Source organism: Astyanax mexicanus, chromosome 10, assembly GCF_023375975.1.
Source record: "Astyanax mexicanus isolate ESR-SI-001 chromosome 10, AstMex3_surface, whole genome shotgun sequence".
Taxonomy (NCBI): Eukaryota; Metazoa; Chordata; class Actinopteri; order Characiformes; family Acestrorhamphidae; genus Astyanax; species Astyanax mexicanus.
Window position 1 is genome coordinate 304,352 of NC_064417.1, and position 18,188 is coordinate 322,539.

Genomic DNA, 18,188 nt, shown 5'->3' on the forward strand with positions numbered 1-18,188 from the left:
CACAGAACTCTACAATACATATATTCACATTTAAATCCATATGATATGATCAGTGGTAATTTAAGTATTTAATGTAAATGAGAGTAATATTTGTCTCTATTGATCCAGTATTTGTACAGGTCTGAGTTTGAATTTTGTTGTCTAATGGCTCCCTCTGCTGTTAGAGTTATATAAGAATATGAGGTCTAATCCTTAAAGTACTGTATATGTAGTAAAATATATGATGATCCTGATTAAGAACGAATAAGAAACAGAAATTTGATCTATTTTATTTAAAAAGCTGCACTTTATCTGTTATTTTTAATATAAATAAACTGTAAAAAATAATCTTTAGTAGCTTCTGGGTAACAGCATTACTAAAATAATGCATTTTAATATAAGAAATTTAATAGACAGACTTTATCTGCTGGTTTTACCCCAGTTTCATTCATTAAATGTATTTATTTAAACGTGTTGACGGTTCATTTTCATACATACTGTACCTGCAATCTCAATCTCTGATCAGACCTGGAAGATCTTTATTCTGAACCCTAATAAACCTGAAGAAGGAAATTCAAATATTCAGCAGGAAAAACGTTTAAGAAAGAAATCTTAACAGCTTAATAACTTTTCAATCACATGATAATCACAAAATAAATATATTTTGAAATGAATAACAGATATGATACTAATAAGGTTGATTCAGTTTTTTTTTTCCAAAGTTATATAAACTTTTCGAACCTCACAACTTCAGCTGTTAATGAACACATTTGTAAATGGGGAAAATATTGAAAAAATATTAAATATCAAAATTAATTTCTTTTTATACGAAACAAAATGTTTATTTGGTCAAAAATATGGTGGAATGTACATTAAGAAATTAGAAGGTAAGATACAAGAACTCTTATAATATCTGTTTCAGGATTATATAAATACATAAATACATTCAAAAGTCTTGTGTTCTTTTTTATCCAATGCTCAGGATCTTCATACATGCAGCTTTTTTTATGTATGCTCTGGAATAAATACAGTAAACATGTAGATAAAATAAGTAACATTTAAATGCAAGTCATTGATAAAATAAAATATATGAAAAAAATATCTATCATACTAAAATATTGAAATAATGAACAAAATAAATGATATAAAAATACCAGCTGCACACGTAGTAACAGTTCTCAATTGGTTTCACATTCTTGTTCAAAAAGGCATTAAAATTTACAAAAATATTATTATTAAAAGTAGCTATTTTTCCCTTATTTTCAAGAAAATGGTCTGTATAGTAGGTGTCTGTTTTTAAGGCTATTAGTTATTTTATATAATGCTATGGCGTGATAAACGCAAAATAGCAAATTAACAAATCAAACTGTTTTTAAATAAAACTTGCACAAGTTAGAATGTTATAATCACCACTTGTCCGCATCTGATTTGCAGCGCTGCATTTAGCTGTTATTATTAAACATTTTTCTTATGTTTATTAAGATAATAGGTCTGTGCTTCTTCAGTGTTGCAATGTTATTTAACATTAACATTCTGAACAGATTTAGCTCATTCAAACAGCCTGAAAAGATTTGTAAAAAGCTCAGTTTTAACACACTAATTACAAAAAAATGTGGGGTTTAAATCAGGCTCGGGCTCATAATGACAGTGTCTGGAGCGGGTTGGACTCGGGCTCGGGACGGGTCTGGGGGCATTTTTTGGGCCAGATCTAGACACTAAATCTAAACCTGTACTGCAGTGTATTTCTGCTGAGAGCAAACAGTGTGCAGCGTCTCACCTGGGATTAAAGTGCTCTAAATCCCTGGCATGCTGTGCCCAGGGTGAACACACTTCCTGCACTATTAAGCGTCTGGCACGCTACAGAAGCTCTCAGTCTGAGACAGAGGATTGACACTCTTGATCAACTGGATGAGGAGGTGTTTCAGGTTTAGGTTGGAATTAAACCAAGAGCCTGGGTGGATTTCCATGAAGAGGTTATTAGGTGATTAATGCGGAAACATTTCCTAATAATATCTATTTACTGCAGGACCCTTCTTAACCAGAACATGTACTGTACCACATGTTTACTAGATAAACTATTTCATCTCATCACTTTAATCACATTTAAAACGGTCCAGGCATTATCTGAAATCTCAGAATGTTCTTAAAATTGCTTTTTTAAAGGCATTTCCATTTCCAGGTAAATCTGAAAGGAAGTTCAGTCCCTCGTTCTCCTCTGAAATGTTTTCTGGGTGATGTAATACTAATCCAGATCTCTGTGTTTTCAGGTCAGTGATTCAGGACTCAGATTTAGAGAAACACTGGAAGCCGGGGAGTCTCCAGCGAGAGCCGCTGTGAATTCGCAGGTCCAGCCACTCCTGTTGGGCCACAGCCAGGTAGGACTCAGGTGGAGCCGTGGAGAGCAGCTCCGGGGTCACAGAGCCTTCCGCCTGGGTCAGGGCCTGGTGGCACATTGGCTGGATGTCCATAGTTTCCAGGTTATTGAGGCTGCCGGCTGCCTGGTCCACTACCTGACCTCGCTTTGGACCTGAGAAAATAAAAGCATTAAATTCTGAACATGAGAAAAATGGTCTGAAATATGAGCAGCAATATGGAACGTATTTTTAAAGTAACAGTTCAGTGAAAAATCTAACTTACTAACTTACTCAGTTGTCTAAATCAATCATCACACACTTCCTTCAAACTGTATTATGATGATATGTTGTCACAGGCCGGATATTTTGGTCTTTAAAACCCTGAATTTTGTTTGCAGTACTTTCCATTTATTCATCGTCATTCAATTAATCACACACACCCAAACAGACCTTTGAACTGTGAGAGGAAGTCAGGAATTGAACCCAGGCCTTCTTGGAGGCAGGGTAGATTAGTGGTTAGCATGTCAGCCTCCCAGCACTGGGGTCTTTGGTTCAAGTCCCTATCTGGGTGGAGTTTCCATGTTCTCCTCGTGTTTGTGTGGATTTCCTCCGGGTACTCCAGTTGGTGGACAGTGGGTTCCGGTTGAGAGTACGCTCTGTGTGTGTGTGTGTTTCATTGGGTTTTTATAAATGTACTATATAAGTGTAACTTCATTCATATATTCCTCCAGCTGTGTTGCGACAATGCTCCACACTGTGCCAGCCTTTTTACAAGATATTTACCTTATTTAACTGCAGCAGATATAAAGGGAAAATCAGTCTCTAGATTTTTCAACCACAAACTGTAAATCACCAGAATGGTTCTATTTTAAGTTACTTTATTTATAATAATTATAATTTACTGATCATCAGCCCACATGTACCAACTTACAGCATCGTCTGAAGGGATCCCATCCTCGAGACAGAACGTATGTTTTGGCCATAGGCTGCTGCAGCAGACAGACTATAGCTCCGTCCACCTGCTGAAAAACCCTCAGAGACAGCAGTCTGTGGTGCAGCTCCTCCGACAGGCTGTACTCCTCTGAACAAATCAGATCTCGGATCAGGTCAAAATCCTGCTTCAGCTGCAGAGCTCCCTGAATACTGACACAGCAAAAGAACCGGGGTAAATCACCAGCGTTAATACTAATATATATATATATATATAAAATATCCCATATATAAAATAAATATAATCATGAACCAAACATTGAACAGTGTTTTTATAGATATCTGATGCGAGCAAGTCTTTTATTTATTTTTTTTATTTACAAAAATGCAGTTTAATGTACTTGGGTTCTTTAATCTGTAATTTGAAAACTAATATACAGAAATAATATATACAGCAGTGTAGCCATGCATATTCAATGTAGTGTTTAAAGTAGTGAAGTGGCCCAGACTGCATTTATTATACAACACATGGGAGAATATATAAACATATTAGCCTTAAAATACACAAAAACATAAAGAAAATACAGTTCTGCTCAATATACAGGGCATCCAAAGACCTCTTTAAACAGATTATAAAAGCAGTTCTGAAGTAAAAGGTAAGATTTTAGGGATGTTTTAGATAAAAGTAAAAGTAATATATATTCATGGAAACTACATATTTAAGGATTTATTTTTTATTTGCTTTATTAACAAACAAAAACATCAAAATCACCAGTGCAAATATCAAAAACCATGTGACCTACATGTGCACACACACACACACACACACACACACACACACACACACACACACACACACACACACACACACACACACACACATCATACCTGAACTTGATCTTCTGTTTGAGGATGTGCTCCATCCAGGCCTCCATGAAAGCGGTCATGGCTTCAGTAAGAGCTGGAATTCGAGCTTCATCTGGAAGAGGCTGAACTCCTTCAATCACCTGACCAATCACACTCTGAGCTGCAGACGCTGCGTACTCACTCGGACTGCTGGGTAATTCTGAGAGAAAGCACACAAATCAGCACAAAAACAGAACTGAAAATAATACTTTCAGTAAAGGAATGAAAACATTTACTAACCTGATTTATAGTTCACTCTCCAGTGTTTTGCTGACGGCATGGTTTGCTCAAAAATCTCCACAGACATTTTCTTGCAGTCCATAGAAAAGATCCTTAAGACGAGCTCAGAGAAAGCCTGGTAATTATATTCAAATAAAAACAATAAATTGTTAATACTGAAACATTTCTGACCATAATTTACTTCACATGAACACTAAGATAAGATCAAATGGTCCTTTTTTGTTGAAAAGCTCTAATTCTACAGCTTGTAAAATAAAATCTTTGTTCTGAAATCAGAGAAGATCTCACCTGTAGTTGTGAAACTGCTCGAGTTAGCTGGAGGTTGTGTTGGACAATCAGAGGATGTTCAGCACCGTCACCCACAACATCCAGCTGCTGAGCCAAAACCTCTACTGTCCTCCTCAGAACCTTCAAAATACAAACATCCAATACATTTAAAATTCATATAGAACAAAAACAACACTAATGTGTTAATCAATAGAATAATAGAATATTGTATTGTCTAATAATGTTCTCATACAGTAATACACACATTCTTCCTTTATCAGTAATTCTAATAAACTACTAATAAACTACTAATAAGCTCTACTTGGTACTTTTAAAGTGAAGTATTATGACTATAAATGATCCATAATGAATCCCATATTTAACAGGCTCTATTAACATTTAAATCAAATGATTAAAACAAAAATCTAGGATTAATGTTGTAAGGGTAATATTAAAACCCTATTATTTATATTGTGCACTCTTTAGCGTGATTAAAATCATACATCACGTACCTTCAGATCTCCTTGTGTTACCAGCAGGAACTTATTGAGAGCCCACGCAGCCAGAAACTGATAGGCTTTACTCATAACCCAGAACGTAGAGGACTGAACAGTGGCTACAGCTCTGCGCAGCAACTTCAGATAATACACACTACAGCCCGATTCCTCCTCACCTACTGACAGAAACAAAATACATCAGCCTTTTCATTAAATATATACAAACTCTAATTCTAGAATTCAGGAGGTTTAAGGAGGCTCTGATTTAGAAACTAACTGTGGGCTCATCCACGTTTTAACCAACAGATTTCAATGATTTTTTCATGACTTTAAAGCAAATTTTTAAAACACCAGTGCAGACATGGACAATAAAACCAAATAAATCAACTAAAACCACACTCAAAATTGATTATAGTAGGTCTAAAATGAATCTGATAAAAATGTTGAGACACAATCTTCAACAATAATAAATAATAATAATAAAATGTGTGTCAGATCCTGAGAGCTCCATTGTGTAGAGCTGAATAACTGAATTAACTCTAAGCTGATGTATTTTTTAGCTCAAAGCAGATTTTTTTTCCATCAATAAACTAAAATACAAATATTTGTAGAGCAAATTTCCATGATTTTTTAAAACTTTCTGGGTATTTTTATTTTTCCAAAACGTATCCAGGTCTGGAAATTAATGCTATTTTTAAATTCCATTAATTTTTCCAGGTTTTTCATGAGCGTATGAACCCTGGTACTTATTATCTTTAGAGAGCACTGTGCGTATATATATAGGAGTACCTGAGTTTGGGTCTGGGGTTTGCAGCAGGTGGAGAACACAGAACAGAGGAGGGAACAGCTGGATGGTGAGGTCCATGGTGGCGGTTCTGACCGCAGAGTTCTCCGGCACAGGCCGAGGTAAACACTTATCATTCACCCCCAAACCCAGAGACGCACACATCACTGAAACACACACACACACACACACACACACACACACACACACACACACACACACACACACAACTCAAGATTACTAAATATACAAATAGACAAATAATGCTGGACGAGAAAAACAAGCAATAAAACATTACAGGACACATAGCAATATTAGACTTTATACACACTTTCCACAGAAAAGCTGTGGCTCAATGTTTTTACGCACTTAAACATCAATATTAACATAATATTTTTGGAAAAGAACTGACTTACTATCATCCCAACGCATGAAGGCAGCAGTAGATAAAATATGGAAGCAGAATTTATTCAAAACATCCTTGGATTCTGCTGGAACGAGTTCTGCAAAGAATATAATGAACATAAATAAAACAAATTGCAATACTTATGTCAATAAATACAGTGCTTTTACTATACACTATAATTTGAATTTCTAATTCTAAATATAATTAGCAAATTATAGAAATAACAGGTAAATCCCGGACATAAAACATTCTGCTCTTCCATTGTACACATCAATAAATGCATAAAAAATATTTATTTTTAATTCAGTTATCTTTATATACAGCTCTGGAAAATGATGAGTTTCTTTGATTTTATCAAATTGAAAACCTCTGGAATATAATCAAGAGGAACTGCTTGAATTTTTGCACCAGGAGTAAAGCAGCATAAAGTTATCTAAAAGCAGTGTGTAAGACTGGTGGAGGAGAACATGATAGCAAGATGCATGTAGTTAAAACTGTGATTAAAAATCAGGGTTATTCCACCAAATATTGATTATTTCTGAACTCTTAAAACTTTATGAATATGAACTTGTTTTCTTTGCATTATTTGAAGTCTAAAATATCTGCATTTTTTGTTGTTGTTATTTCAGACATTTCTCATTTTCTGTAAATAAATGCTCTAAATGAGAATATTTTTATTTGGAATTTGGGAGAAATGTTTTAATAGATCTATTGTTTTTACCTTCTTTACAGGCATGCTGCAGCCACTTCCCCAGGAGGAACATCATCTGATAATTCCACTGGTTCACACTACCCAGCCTGTCACTGTGAGGCTGGTAATAAAAGCAATTTATAACAGATCTGTTAAACTGGTTCCACAGCATGTCTCTGTACTGAGAGAAAAGCTCCACACAGGCGTCAGACTTGCTCAGGTCCATCCACTGAATGGCTTTGTGTCTGCTGGAGGCGGTTTTGGCTCTGTTTGGAAGCTTTTCCTCTCCTTCGCTGGCCCTGCGGCTACTGTCCATCGCTCCGTCTGCAGTGTGAGCTCTGTCTAACGGAGGTCTTTTGGGAATATGAGGAGCCAGCAGGTCTGTGGAGGACACCAGGACCTGAAAAAGAGTCTCCAGATACTCTCGGTCCCGGCGGACAAACGTGGAGAGGGGCAGATTGGAAGACCAGGAAGTGTGGAGATGCTTTTTTGGAGGATCGTCTGAGAGGGGGTCGGGTGAATTCTCGGCTGTGATCGAGGCTGAGGTAAATGATGAAGGCTGAGGAGGATCTGAGGGTCCAGAGTCGCTCCACTCAGTGCTGGGCTGCCCTGATAGAGAGATGAGGTCTGTTTGTTGAGATGTCCAGTAATAGAGCTGCTCTGATGCGATCTGCGCTCGCCTCCGAGCCAAAATCTTCATCAGCTGGACCACCGGGAACGGAGCAGGTTCGGCACTGTTCCTGGAAAAGCCTGGACTAATTTGAGACCAGTTGGAGCGGAATAAAACCTGCGAACTCCAGGTTGTCGCTTTTTTCTGAGCCACGATATGATTATAAAGCTCTACAGCAGCCACCAAGTCCTCTAAAGCATCTCTGGGAACCCGTCCGAGCTGAGCAGCAGCGAGAGCCAGGAGGGCCGTGTGGATGCAGCGCTCCATCAACAGCAAAGCCTGTAGACCCAGCATCGACAGGGCCTTCCTCATGGAGCCGAGCATCTCAGAGTGGTTAAAAAGAACGGGTCGCAAGAACAGGTCAGAGCGTGCTCTCGCGCACAGCAGGTCCCAGTGGCTCACGTGAAGCTGCAGCTCCTCACACATAGCCTGAAGCCCCAGGTTCCAGGTAGAGCTGCTGGGCAGCCCTGCAGCCGGACCTCCTCCACCGGCCAACAGCAAGAGACGGGCTCTTTCCAGGACATCACCCAACCGCGTCACGAAGCAGCTAGCCACGCGAGACCTGCGGCCGAACTCGTGGAGGAACAGGAGCTGAGCCCGCTGCTCCAGCAGGTGCTGAAGCTGAACGTAGTGCTGGCTGAAAGCTGCTGCCTGAGGATGGTGGTAAAAATCCGCCTCTCCAGAAGCAGAAAGACCCGTAACGCATCCCTGCAAGCAGCCCCTCACGCCGCGCAGCACCCGGCACTGAGAACTGAGGCTCAGCAGGTTGTGCTCGAGGCGCTGGAGGCGCATGGAGGAGCGGGAGGTCAGATTCTGACAGGCCACAAAATTATCCTCATTTTCGTAATCCCAGCAGCTGCCATCTCCCTTCTGCCTCAGGAGCCACTTCAGACTGGGGTTGAAGCGTATCCGGAACAGAGCCTCTGCCTTCTGAAGGGACTTCGTAAACGGGCAGTGGTATCGAGAACCTGTGGAGACATGAGTTAAAATGAGAATGTTTAAAAGGGAATTAATCTGAAGTTTCTACATTTCTGAATAATCGCCTGAATACGGATTTGCAACTATGAGCTTATGAGTTTTGGGTATAAAATATGCTAAAATGTCTGTAAAATCTAAGTTTTGTAAAACTTCAACTAAGAACAGGTTAAATAACTCACTCAACACACAAATGTATTAATAAAAAAAAAAAGTATCATCATGTGATGCCAAATTATGTAACATGAAAAAAAAACATAAATAAATGACATGCAGTCCAGGAGAAGCTCACCAAACACCTACCATCATACTTGTCCCTTGAAAGATACTCCTCAGACAGTATTTCTGGACAGACGATTGGCTTTCTCTGTGGTAAAAGTATTAAAAGAAATTAATGAATCAAATAAATATTAAATAATAAATTAATAATAAACTTTCTCTCAATATGATTAACAGAGGTTTGAACAGAATATTTTTTGTTTAAAACATCATGGTTTCATATGCAGTCAATTTTAGTTTACAACAGGAAATGGCTCTTTGCCTCTTTATTAGCCAAAACAATATAAATAAAAACATATATATCTCAACAACACAGTTTGAACTAAAGAGTAACTTAAATTAGATTGTATACTGCCAGCACACTATTATAACGTCTGTGTATATGTTGGAGTGAACTTGTGATAATACAGCAGGTTACTTTTCTGTGCAATGCAGATCAGCTGGTACTCAGGTGCTATCCCTTACATAAACCAAAGAGAACACTTTCTGTAGTGAGAATGCGTCTGACATTAACCATTTCCTGCTGCATGTGTAAATGGAGAGCTCTCTATAAAGTTAAGCCTGAATTCTCTTAATACTTTTCACCTTTTATAATGGTTCAAAGTGATGTTGTTGCAAAATATACTTTTAAGCATTTGGCTTTTAAATATTCGAAAACATGGGTTAGAAAAGAACCTGTTCATCTTCAGAAGCCAGGAGCTCAGAGCTGTCAGTCACAGCAGACTGCTCCACTCTGTCTAAAGGGAGAGAAAAGGTACTCGAAGTCAGAGAACTGACCAACTGATTAAACAAGTGTAATCAGCTGTGGTGTCTTAGTTATTTAGAAGTTAACTTAAATGAAAACCTGCAGCTTCACCACCGTCAGCCCTGTTCTACAGTATATCTATAGGTAAGGTACCTGCAGCAGCAGCAGTGCTGTGAGGAGGCTTGTTTGGTTCACTCTGCCCCTCCTGCTGGTTAGCAGACATCTGAGCCATCCTAATCTCAGCCCACAGCTTAGCTAATTCACTTCTCTCATCTCTCCTGTAGAGGTGCATTAAAAAAGGGAGAAAACACCCATATTCAGTGATCAGGGAGACAGTATTAGGGAGACATATAGTATTCCACTGCAGATATAGGGTAAAACTCGGGTAGGGTAAAATGTATTGTAACTGAATGTATAGATAACTTAAAAAGGTTATCTGACCCTACCTAAACTCACAAATTTGTTAAGTTTAAATTAAGTTAAGTTAGCTTATGTTTTTAGGGTTAGCTTACCTATGCTAACTAGCTAACCAACTACCCAAATTGTTGTCAGATCTGTACAGGTAAATTACCTCATCTTAGCTTAGCTAAACTAGCTAATTTAGCTAAAAGACCTCTCAGAGCCCAGTCTGTAAACCTGTTTAGCAGGTCGATAACCAAGAACGTTAATTAAAACGGTTAGGTTATCTAGTTAATTTAACTATATAAAACTGTAACTAAATATCAGTTAGCTAACGCTAGCTACTTAACTTACATAAACAACTAACTTAACGCTACATTATACAGCTGTAAATATATAATCATATAAACTCCTACATTTATACAGTGTGAAGGAAATTAAACACTGAGCTGCGAGAGAATTAGAGAAAGTATCTAAAAATTAAATACATTTGGTTTGAGCACAGTGATATAACATATTAATCTTATAAAACAGCGTTTTATAGCAATCTGCAGTAGGGTCAAACTTACCAGAGCAAACTGCCAAAACTAATAGCTGTTATTAGCTATTAGCTTTACAGCCAGATCAGCCATTCCTATTGTTGTTTAGAACTGTAACCCAGCAGTTAGCTAACCAGCTAATAAATAACACATTATACAACCTAGCTCACTACCGTTAGCTTACCTATGCTAACTAACCAACTACACAAATCCCCAATCATGCTCTCAGATTTGTGCCTTAGCTTAGTTTAGCTAACTAGCTAAAACAGCCTCTCATAGCCGAGTCCTTTAACCTGATCAGCAGGTTTATAAATCAGTAATATCGGCTGTTTCTCCTGCTGGAAATTTAATGTGAATTTTACCTGATTTTAAGCGCAGCCTCGCTAATCCCCCCTCTATACACACACAACCACAACACAGCGCTACAATCAGCTCAGCCTGCTCTCCACCAATCAGAGAGGCCGTTACTGCTCAGCCCCAGAGACACAGCACATGATTGGATAGACCACTTTTAACCATTTAAAGCCCAGAGCATTACATTTTGTAATATTATAGTACAAAATAATATATAATAATTTTAGGTTCTGATACTCTGCAGAAGTGGAGTGATAATTTTATATAATATACTAGTGCATCTCAAAAAAATAGAATATAATCGAAAATTAAGATTTATTTTAGTAATTCTGTTCAAAAGGTGAAATTCATATATTATATAGATGTATTACACAGAAAGTGATATATTTTAAGGGTTTATTTCTTTTATTGTTGATGGATCGAATTATGACTTACAAAACCCCCCAAAAATTGTTTATTATATAAGACCAATTAGTACTTTTAGCAGTGTGCCAACTCCTGCTGGAAAATAAAATCTACATCTTCATAAAAGTTGTCAGCAGAGGGAAGCATGAAGTGCTGTAAGATTTTCCCAGAAAAAAAAAAAAAAAAAAAAGAACAATGCACTGATTTTGGCTTGATAAAACACAAAAACAAGTCACAGTTTGAATCTCTCAAGTTTAGTTACATTTATTTATTTCCAAATGGTTCTGATAAAATTCCTGAGCAACAACTGAACAAAAGAATGCATGTACAAAAGATAAAAACAGAAGTAATGCGATTAAAATGACACTATATTTACACTATAGAGCTGGAACAAACACTGGTGTGTAAGAACTGAATATGAAGATCCACAACTGAGCTATTAAAAAAATAATAATTTCTTGAAAACACCTGGAGTCATTTACAGAAAAAAAAAGAAAAAGCAAATGTAAGTGAATCTGATGGTAAACAACACCCAAAAACAGCATCGTTAACAACAAAATCAAACAGTGCATTAGAACAGACAGTTCTCCCTCCTGTCACTACAGCATCAGTACATAAGTCATGCGATTTCTGTCTCATCCATCTTCATCATCTTGCTGGGGGTTCCAGTGCACGAGTCCTGTGACAGAATAAAAAAAGATAATTAGTGACATAAAAAACAAAAAACACAATACCATCCAGACTAAAGAGTTCTGTGCAAAATTTCATGTAAGGTGGGTTTCAGCAGTAAACAAAATAATAAAAATGTATGTTTTATATCTGGTGTGACTTCAAACTAACAAGAATAATCTGTGTATATGTATTCTATAGATCACTTTTGTGTACTTTTAACTCTTAAAACTCACACATTACAAATATCAATACTGTATTTTAATTAAAAAAGCAATAAATGTTTTATAGCAAAATACAGATCCATAAATCCACACTTTCTAATATTTTCACGTTTAAACAACTTACCTGTGGCAACGAAGATGAAACACTACTACTGGTCTTTGGGTACTGAAGCTCATCTACTGAAGCTTCCATATCAAAATCCAAATCCATGATCTCACCAAGGTCAATCTGATCTCTAAAGAAAGCAAAGAGAAGAGAACTTTAACATTTCAATGAACATCAAAGGAGGGAGACTTTGATATGATTTTTTTATAGACTATCTGAAATTGAAATGGTAACAATTTACAATTACAGTAAATATCAATTGCACATGTTTTTTGCACAGTAATGAGTCACCTTAACATTTATATATTCTTAAATTTAATGACTAAATCTCAGTCAAATCTAAACATATGTACTTTTGCATTTATTTAATCAATTATCTATTAATATGAGCTGCATTAAGTATGCATGATTTTTAGATACAAAAGAAAAGACAACTTTTTTTAATGCATAATATATGCCTAAGAATATACTAAAATACAAGAAATAATTACTTACGCTGCCTGCAGGTCGTTGCCCTCTTCAGTAGGAGGATCCCACGCGTGAAGTTTGACTTTCCACAGTTTTATCTGCTGATCCCAAGAGCGGCGGCTGTATTTCTTAAACTTGTTAGGAGTTCTGGGGTGGACTCCTGGCTGTCTCAAATGTCTAGGAAGAGAATATAAATAAATATTAAAGAATAAACTGATGGATTAGATAAAGCAAATATATATAGTTTAGGAATTTTAGGCGAGACTAGAGTGTAAATAAAAATGGCAACAGAATAATAAAGCATTTCACTCACTTTGGCACTTCTTTAATGTATCTGTCATAAGCGAGTGTGTTCTTTCCATAGTTGATCTGCTTTTGTCTCCTCATTAAAACAGACTCATCTGTCTCAAATTCTCCAGGTGCAGGAGAGTCCCTGGAATCTTTGGAGTCTGAACTGCACACAAAATGAAAAAAAAAAAAAAAAAGCATTAATACTAAACCCCTTCAATTTCACAATAGAAGAAAATCTTAGCAATATTAGCCATAACAAACCTTCCAGACGAGGTTTTTCTCTCTCTTTGTGTAAACTCTCCAGCCAGTATCCTTCGTCTGTAACTGAAACAACAAGAAATATTAAATTTACAGACAAGCACAGATCTGCTTGACATTAACTAAACCTGCTAAAGCCTGTAACAAAACACATAAATAAGTAAATTAAAAAAGAAAAGAGAAAAAGAAAGAGAACTGACCGCTGCATGTCACGTCGCACATTAGTGCGCATTTCATCAAACTCCACCTCATCTCCCCAGTCCCTTATCCTCGAGACAGGTCCCTCGCTTTCTGGAGTCGTGAAACTAGTGGTGGAGAATAAAAACATCATTATTTAACCTGCTACTGCTTTTTAGAACACAGAGAAAGACATTCAAAATTATGCCTAAAACAGGGTACTAATTTTTGACACCCCTGACCAAAACACATGCGCACACACACAAAAGGAATCATAACTTTATTCTAACAAAAACATAAATAAAATACAGAAATATCTTTACCTGTTAGGTCTGTGCGGTCTGTTGCCTTTTCTGTCAGTGTTATTAGTTAATTCAGCTTCTTTCTGTGATCCTCTCACGACTCCATCAGCTCCACGCTTCCGGCACTGCGACCATCTGGAAGACCCTTTGTTCCTGACAGAATCACACAGACACAGGGGGTTAAAAACAGAACTGAATCAGACAAAAACAAACAGAAAAAAACATTCAGAATACTTCTTCTTTCAGTTTATATGTCACCAAATATATTCAGAATCAAAGTTTAAAAGACTTTCTATAAAAATGTCACATAAGCATTTGCAAATTAAACCAGCTTTAAGTTTTAAACAATTCTAAACACATCAACGCTCTATTTAATGTTAAATTATTTAGTTTGTTTATTTATTTAGTGTGTTAGTCGTCAGGTAACGCCAGCTAATCTAGCAGCTTTATTTTTCTGGAACTCAGAACTCAAACTGAACAACAGCACTTTACCATTTCGCGCCAAAGCAGAAGAGACTCCAGCGCTCAAGCTTTTCTCCAGCCAATTCAGAATTAAATACTATTATTTACACTTAACATAATACTTGATTATATTAATAATAAAGTTCAGCTGTCGCTCAGTTAACTTGTCCGCTCGCAAATTTGCTAAGCCTAGGTTAGCTAGTTAAGTATGTTTAATATGACATTTAGTTAGTCTAGCTAAGTTAGTTATTTTAGTACAAAACAAAAAATATATAAAAATATATATAGTCAAATCACAAGCTTAATGACCGAACCAGCCAGCTGTTAGCTAGTTAATAAACTAGCATTGTAACTGTTTTATTAATGTAGTTAAATTAACAAGCTCACCATTAATAAACAAACACTCCAGCACAATGAACAATGCAGTTCAGCAGGGTTAAATAACTATCTATCTATATAACAACGAATCCAAATCAAGCTCTTCAAGGTTAACTAAAAATAAAAACTCTTGCACTAGTTAGTTAGTTAGTGTTAGGTTATGTTACTTAAAGTTTGTTACACAGCTTCAACATAAAAAATGAGGCACACTTAACGTTAAATAGCTTAGCAAGCTAACTTAACTAAATAACACAATCAGCAGCAAATTAATAAATCAATAAAAGTGTAAAGGCTGGTACCTAAATATTAAATAAAGTATAAATTTGCTAAAACAGCTCCAAAAACGAACAGCAGCTCTCAGATAGCCGGATAATAATCCCGCGGTTTCTGAAACTCGCGGGAGAAATGAAGCTAAGCTAACTAGCCTAGCCCAGTCCGGCTAACTCACACACAGATCCGGGTAAAGCGGAGATAAACACGGATTTATTGAACTTTAATCCCCACAAACTACATCTAATCAACCCTGAAACACATGTACCTGTTCTCCTCCGCAGCGCAGCTCTCCTCCTGTCTGTATCTGCGCGGGTCAGACATGATTTAAAGGGTTTAAAGCGGAGCTGCTGCTGCTGCTGCTGGATGATGATCTGGTGTTGCTCAGGGTTTGATAAACCGCGCCACAGTCCCGCAGCCCCGCCACACTACACCGCCTACACCCGACAAAATAAAAGTCCCCATTTTGGCGCCTCCTTTCTCTACCATAAATAATGGTGAATATATTGAATATTTTTGATGACCCTTTATTTTGATCACAATGATATACAAATATAGTTAACAAATATATACAAATATAGTAAATTTAATTATTATTTTAGGACATTTTTATATACACCATACTAAATTAACTTTTTTTTTCAAACTTTTGTTTACTCAGACTTAATTATTATAAAATATATATATATAAGAATAATTATTTCCACTTACTGACTAATTTTCGACAAAATAAAAATAAAAAATGTCATAAATCCATCGATATTTTGAAGCGTTTTAATTTTATTTGAATCCCACTTTTCTTTTTTTCTGTTGTTTAGTTTTTTTTTGTTTTAAAGTGCATGTGCTGTTGTGGACTGTTGTTGCTGTGTATTTGACCTATTATTGTGTATATTTCATGCTGTTGGATTGTATTGTTTATTGTTTGGATACAAAATGAATAATAATAATGAAAAAAAACAACAACAATGTGTTTTGGGTTGATAACTAGTGGATTTAAGTTACTACAAACTGTACATTTTGTGATTTGTAACCAGAATCTGTTTTACATGTTTTTTGTATGTTTTGTTTGGTTTCACTAATTATGAGAAGGGACTGAAAATATATATATATATATTTAAATGTAATCTAATTTGCATTTGTTTGTTCTTTTTCCTCCCTGGCTATATTGTTTTTTTGGTGTGTGAGTTAATCTTTGTTGTTTGGAGTTGTGAACCATTTTTTGGTTAAATGTATCTATTGCAAACTTTTTTAGGAATGACTTTTTTGTTTTTATTAGAACATTGAAGTCATTATTGAAACCTATGCCTTCAGTCTTACTTAGAAAATTGTTTTTACAAAGACCTAAAGCACATACTTTATAGTAACCTAGCTTAAAGGCCACTCTTGGAGGCTCATGAGTAAGAAATTATAAATATGTTTATAATATTTAATCTAGAACCCTGATATTTCTCCCGTTTTTCTTGTTCACACTAGGCAGGTAAATCCAGTCTGATCTGACAGCAGCTGCCGACTCTTTATTGCCATCCTTTAAAAACTGCTCAGGTCATTTAAATAGTTTTGCATTGCAAAGATCTCTATTGTTTAAACCATTTGCTCTTTATAGAAATGGAAATGTGACCCTTGTTTGTGCTTTTGTTAGACAAATAATAAAAGTCTTTGTTTTTTTTTATGACTTGAAGATTAGACCACAGTTTAAAACCTTCTCACAGAATCACAGACTGTGGCTATAATAATAATGAGAAATATATTTAATCCTTATTTATTAGGCCTTTTTTATTTGCATTATATACAAAATGACTTAAAAACCTCATGAGAAAAGAAAAAGTTAGAGTAAGAGTAAGAAAAAAAATCCCAAACTTCTATCTCTTCACTAAATAAACAGATAATATAAAAATATAACCAATATTATATAAGCACAATTCTTTGTTTAAAGAAAAGGCAAAAGGTAAAAAAATACATAAATAAAACTTCTTCTTGTAACTATAATAAATGTCCAATGAAATTAAACCTGTATTTTTTGGCAAGATAATAAAAAAGATGCTCTGCCACTAAAGACAGATTAAATATTTTCAGATTAAATATTTTTATTAGATTTTTTCAAAGATGCATTTTTAAAATACATTAAAATCATTACATACCAGGCCTAATTCACAGAGTTCAGAGACTAGAAAAAAGCCAAACAGAGCAGAGCCCACAGAAATACAAGAATAACTTACCCACAACCATATACACCTTATGATAAATATACAAATGAATAAATCATAGAATAAATAGAATTAAGATTTCCACATACACACAAAGTAGACCATATATATGATTCAAATCAAATTTTAGTTCCTCCAGAGGTGAAGGCTGTGTAACCCACATCCAGATAAAGGGCATCTAACAGACGGTTTTAGACCACAGCAGTAGTGATAAGGATTTTTAGATTTTAAGTACAGACTATAAAGTTTCAGTACGAAACCTTTATAACAGCAGCTCCCACAGAGCACTGCATCTATACAACACACAAAAACAAGGCATTACACAATGCTAAATATAGCTAATTATTATACATCAATTAATGCTGAGCATGTATTCACTATAGTAGAGATCAGGGAGTTATAAAGCCTTCCATCCTCCAATCAGAGACAAGCTAGAATGATTGCTCATTGTGCACATGCTCAGTTACTGTTCCTATTAAAAAGGAGCCAGATTTAAAACTACCAAATAAATTTCAAGTGTTCAATGTTCCAAATTATATTTTTTATATCACGTTTTTAGACTCTGTCCTGTCTAGTAATCCAAACAAGTTTTACTAGAATCCCTGTTTTATAAACTTAAAAATGGCACTAGGGTCAGACTGGTTTACGAGGCTAAGTCATGGTTGGTGATACTGGGACAGTAAATGCCTGAACAATGTCATTTTAGATTATAGATTTTAAAAACCAAAGCAAAAAACTCTCCCCCATGATTATAGTGTAAAAGTGTCTGCCTCTAATTTAGAAATCTTGAAAAGGAATTGTTTAAATTAATGTTAGTCCTTTTTTAAAATGGCAAAGTTTAACAAGCAAACCAAACCTCTGAAAGTATTTTAACTTTATTCAGCACCATTAACTGCTACTGCGATTTCTTATTTCATTTTTTGTGGTTTAAAAATAACCTTGAAAAGCTTAGAGAAAGT

General features: G+C 35.9%; 2 protein-coding genes across 3 annotated transcripts; both read right to left on the minus strand.

Moving 5' to 3' along the window:
- Positions 1–795: 795 nt before the first annotated feature.
- On the minus strand, positions 796–11,076 carry ccdc142 (coiled-coil domain containing 142). The gene is made up of 13 exons (XM_022683694.2): positions 11,024–11,076; positions 9,877–10,001; positions 9,654–9,715; positions 9,003–9,066; positions 7,085–8,692; positions 6,374–6,460; positions 5,963–6,124; positions 5,189–5,352; positions 4,698–4,817; positions 4,410–4,524; positions 4,152–4,329; positions 3,265–3,476; positions 796–2,506 (listed from the first exon to the last, which is right to left on the minus strand). Exons 2-13 carry the CDS (start codon positions 9,953–9,955, stop codon positions 2,256–2,258), a joined length of 3,102 nt encoding a protein of 1,033 aa, XP_022539415.2. The 5' UTR covers positions 9,956–10,001; positions 11,024–11,076; the 3' UTR covers positions 796–2,255.
- Positions 11,077–11,668: 592 nt separating this feature from the next.
- Positions 11,669–15,449, minus strand: LOC103030345 (stem-loop binding protein). 2 transcript variants are annotated; one of them, XM_007228446.4, is made up of 8 exons: positions 15,294–15,449; positions 13,937–14,068; positions 13,637–13,741; positions 13,440–13,496; positions 13,201–13,341; positions 12,915–13,064; positions 12,438–12,549; positions 11,669–12,099 (listed from the first exon to the last, which is right to left on the minus strand). In XM_007228446.4, the coding sequence occupies exons 1-8, from the start codon at positions 15,347–15,349 to the stop codon at positions 12,040–12,042; spliced, it is 813 nt and encodes a 270-aa protein (XP_007228508.2). In that variant the 5' UTR covers positions 15,350–15,449; the 3' UTR covers positions 11,669–12,039. The 2 variants fall into 2 exon arrangements, with proteins under 2 accessions (XP_007228508.2, XP_007228507.2); XM_007228445.4 differs by having other exon boundaries at positions 13,440–13,502.
- Between the last annotated feature and the right edge of the window lie 2,739 nt (positions 15,450–18,188).

Coding starts and splice junctions, on each gene's coding strand:
- LOC103030345 (XM_007228445.4), bottom strand. CDS start 15,349: ATGTCTGACCCGCGCAGATACAGACAGGAGGAGAGCTGCGCTGCGGAG. Junction 14,069..15,293: donor TGCGCTGCGGAGGAGAACAG/GTACATGTGTTT, acceptor TGATTCTGTCAG/GAACAAAGGGTCTTCCAGAT. Junction 12,100..12,437: donor TTTCATCTTCGTTGCCACAG/GTAAGTTGTTTA, acceptor ATTCTGTCACAG/GACTCGTGCACTGGAACCCC.
- ccdc142 (XM_022683694.2), bottom strand. CDS start 9,955: ATGGCTCAGATGTCTGCTAACCAGCAGGAGGGGCAGAGTGAACCAAAC. Junction 9,067..9,653: donor TGGCTTCTGAAGATGAACAG/GTTCTTTTCTAA, acceptor CTTTTACCACAG/AGAAAGCCAATCGTCTGTCC. Junction 6,461..7,084: donor GCAGCATGCCTGTAAAGAAG/GTAAAAACAATA, acceptor TATTCTTTGCAG/AACTCGTTCCAGCAGAATCC.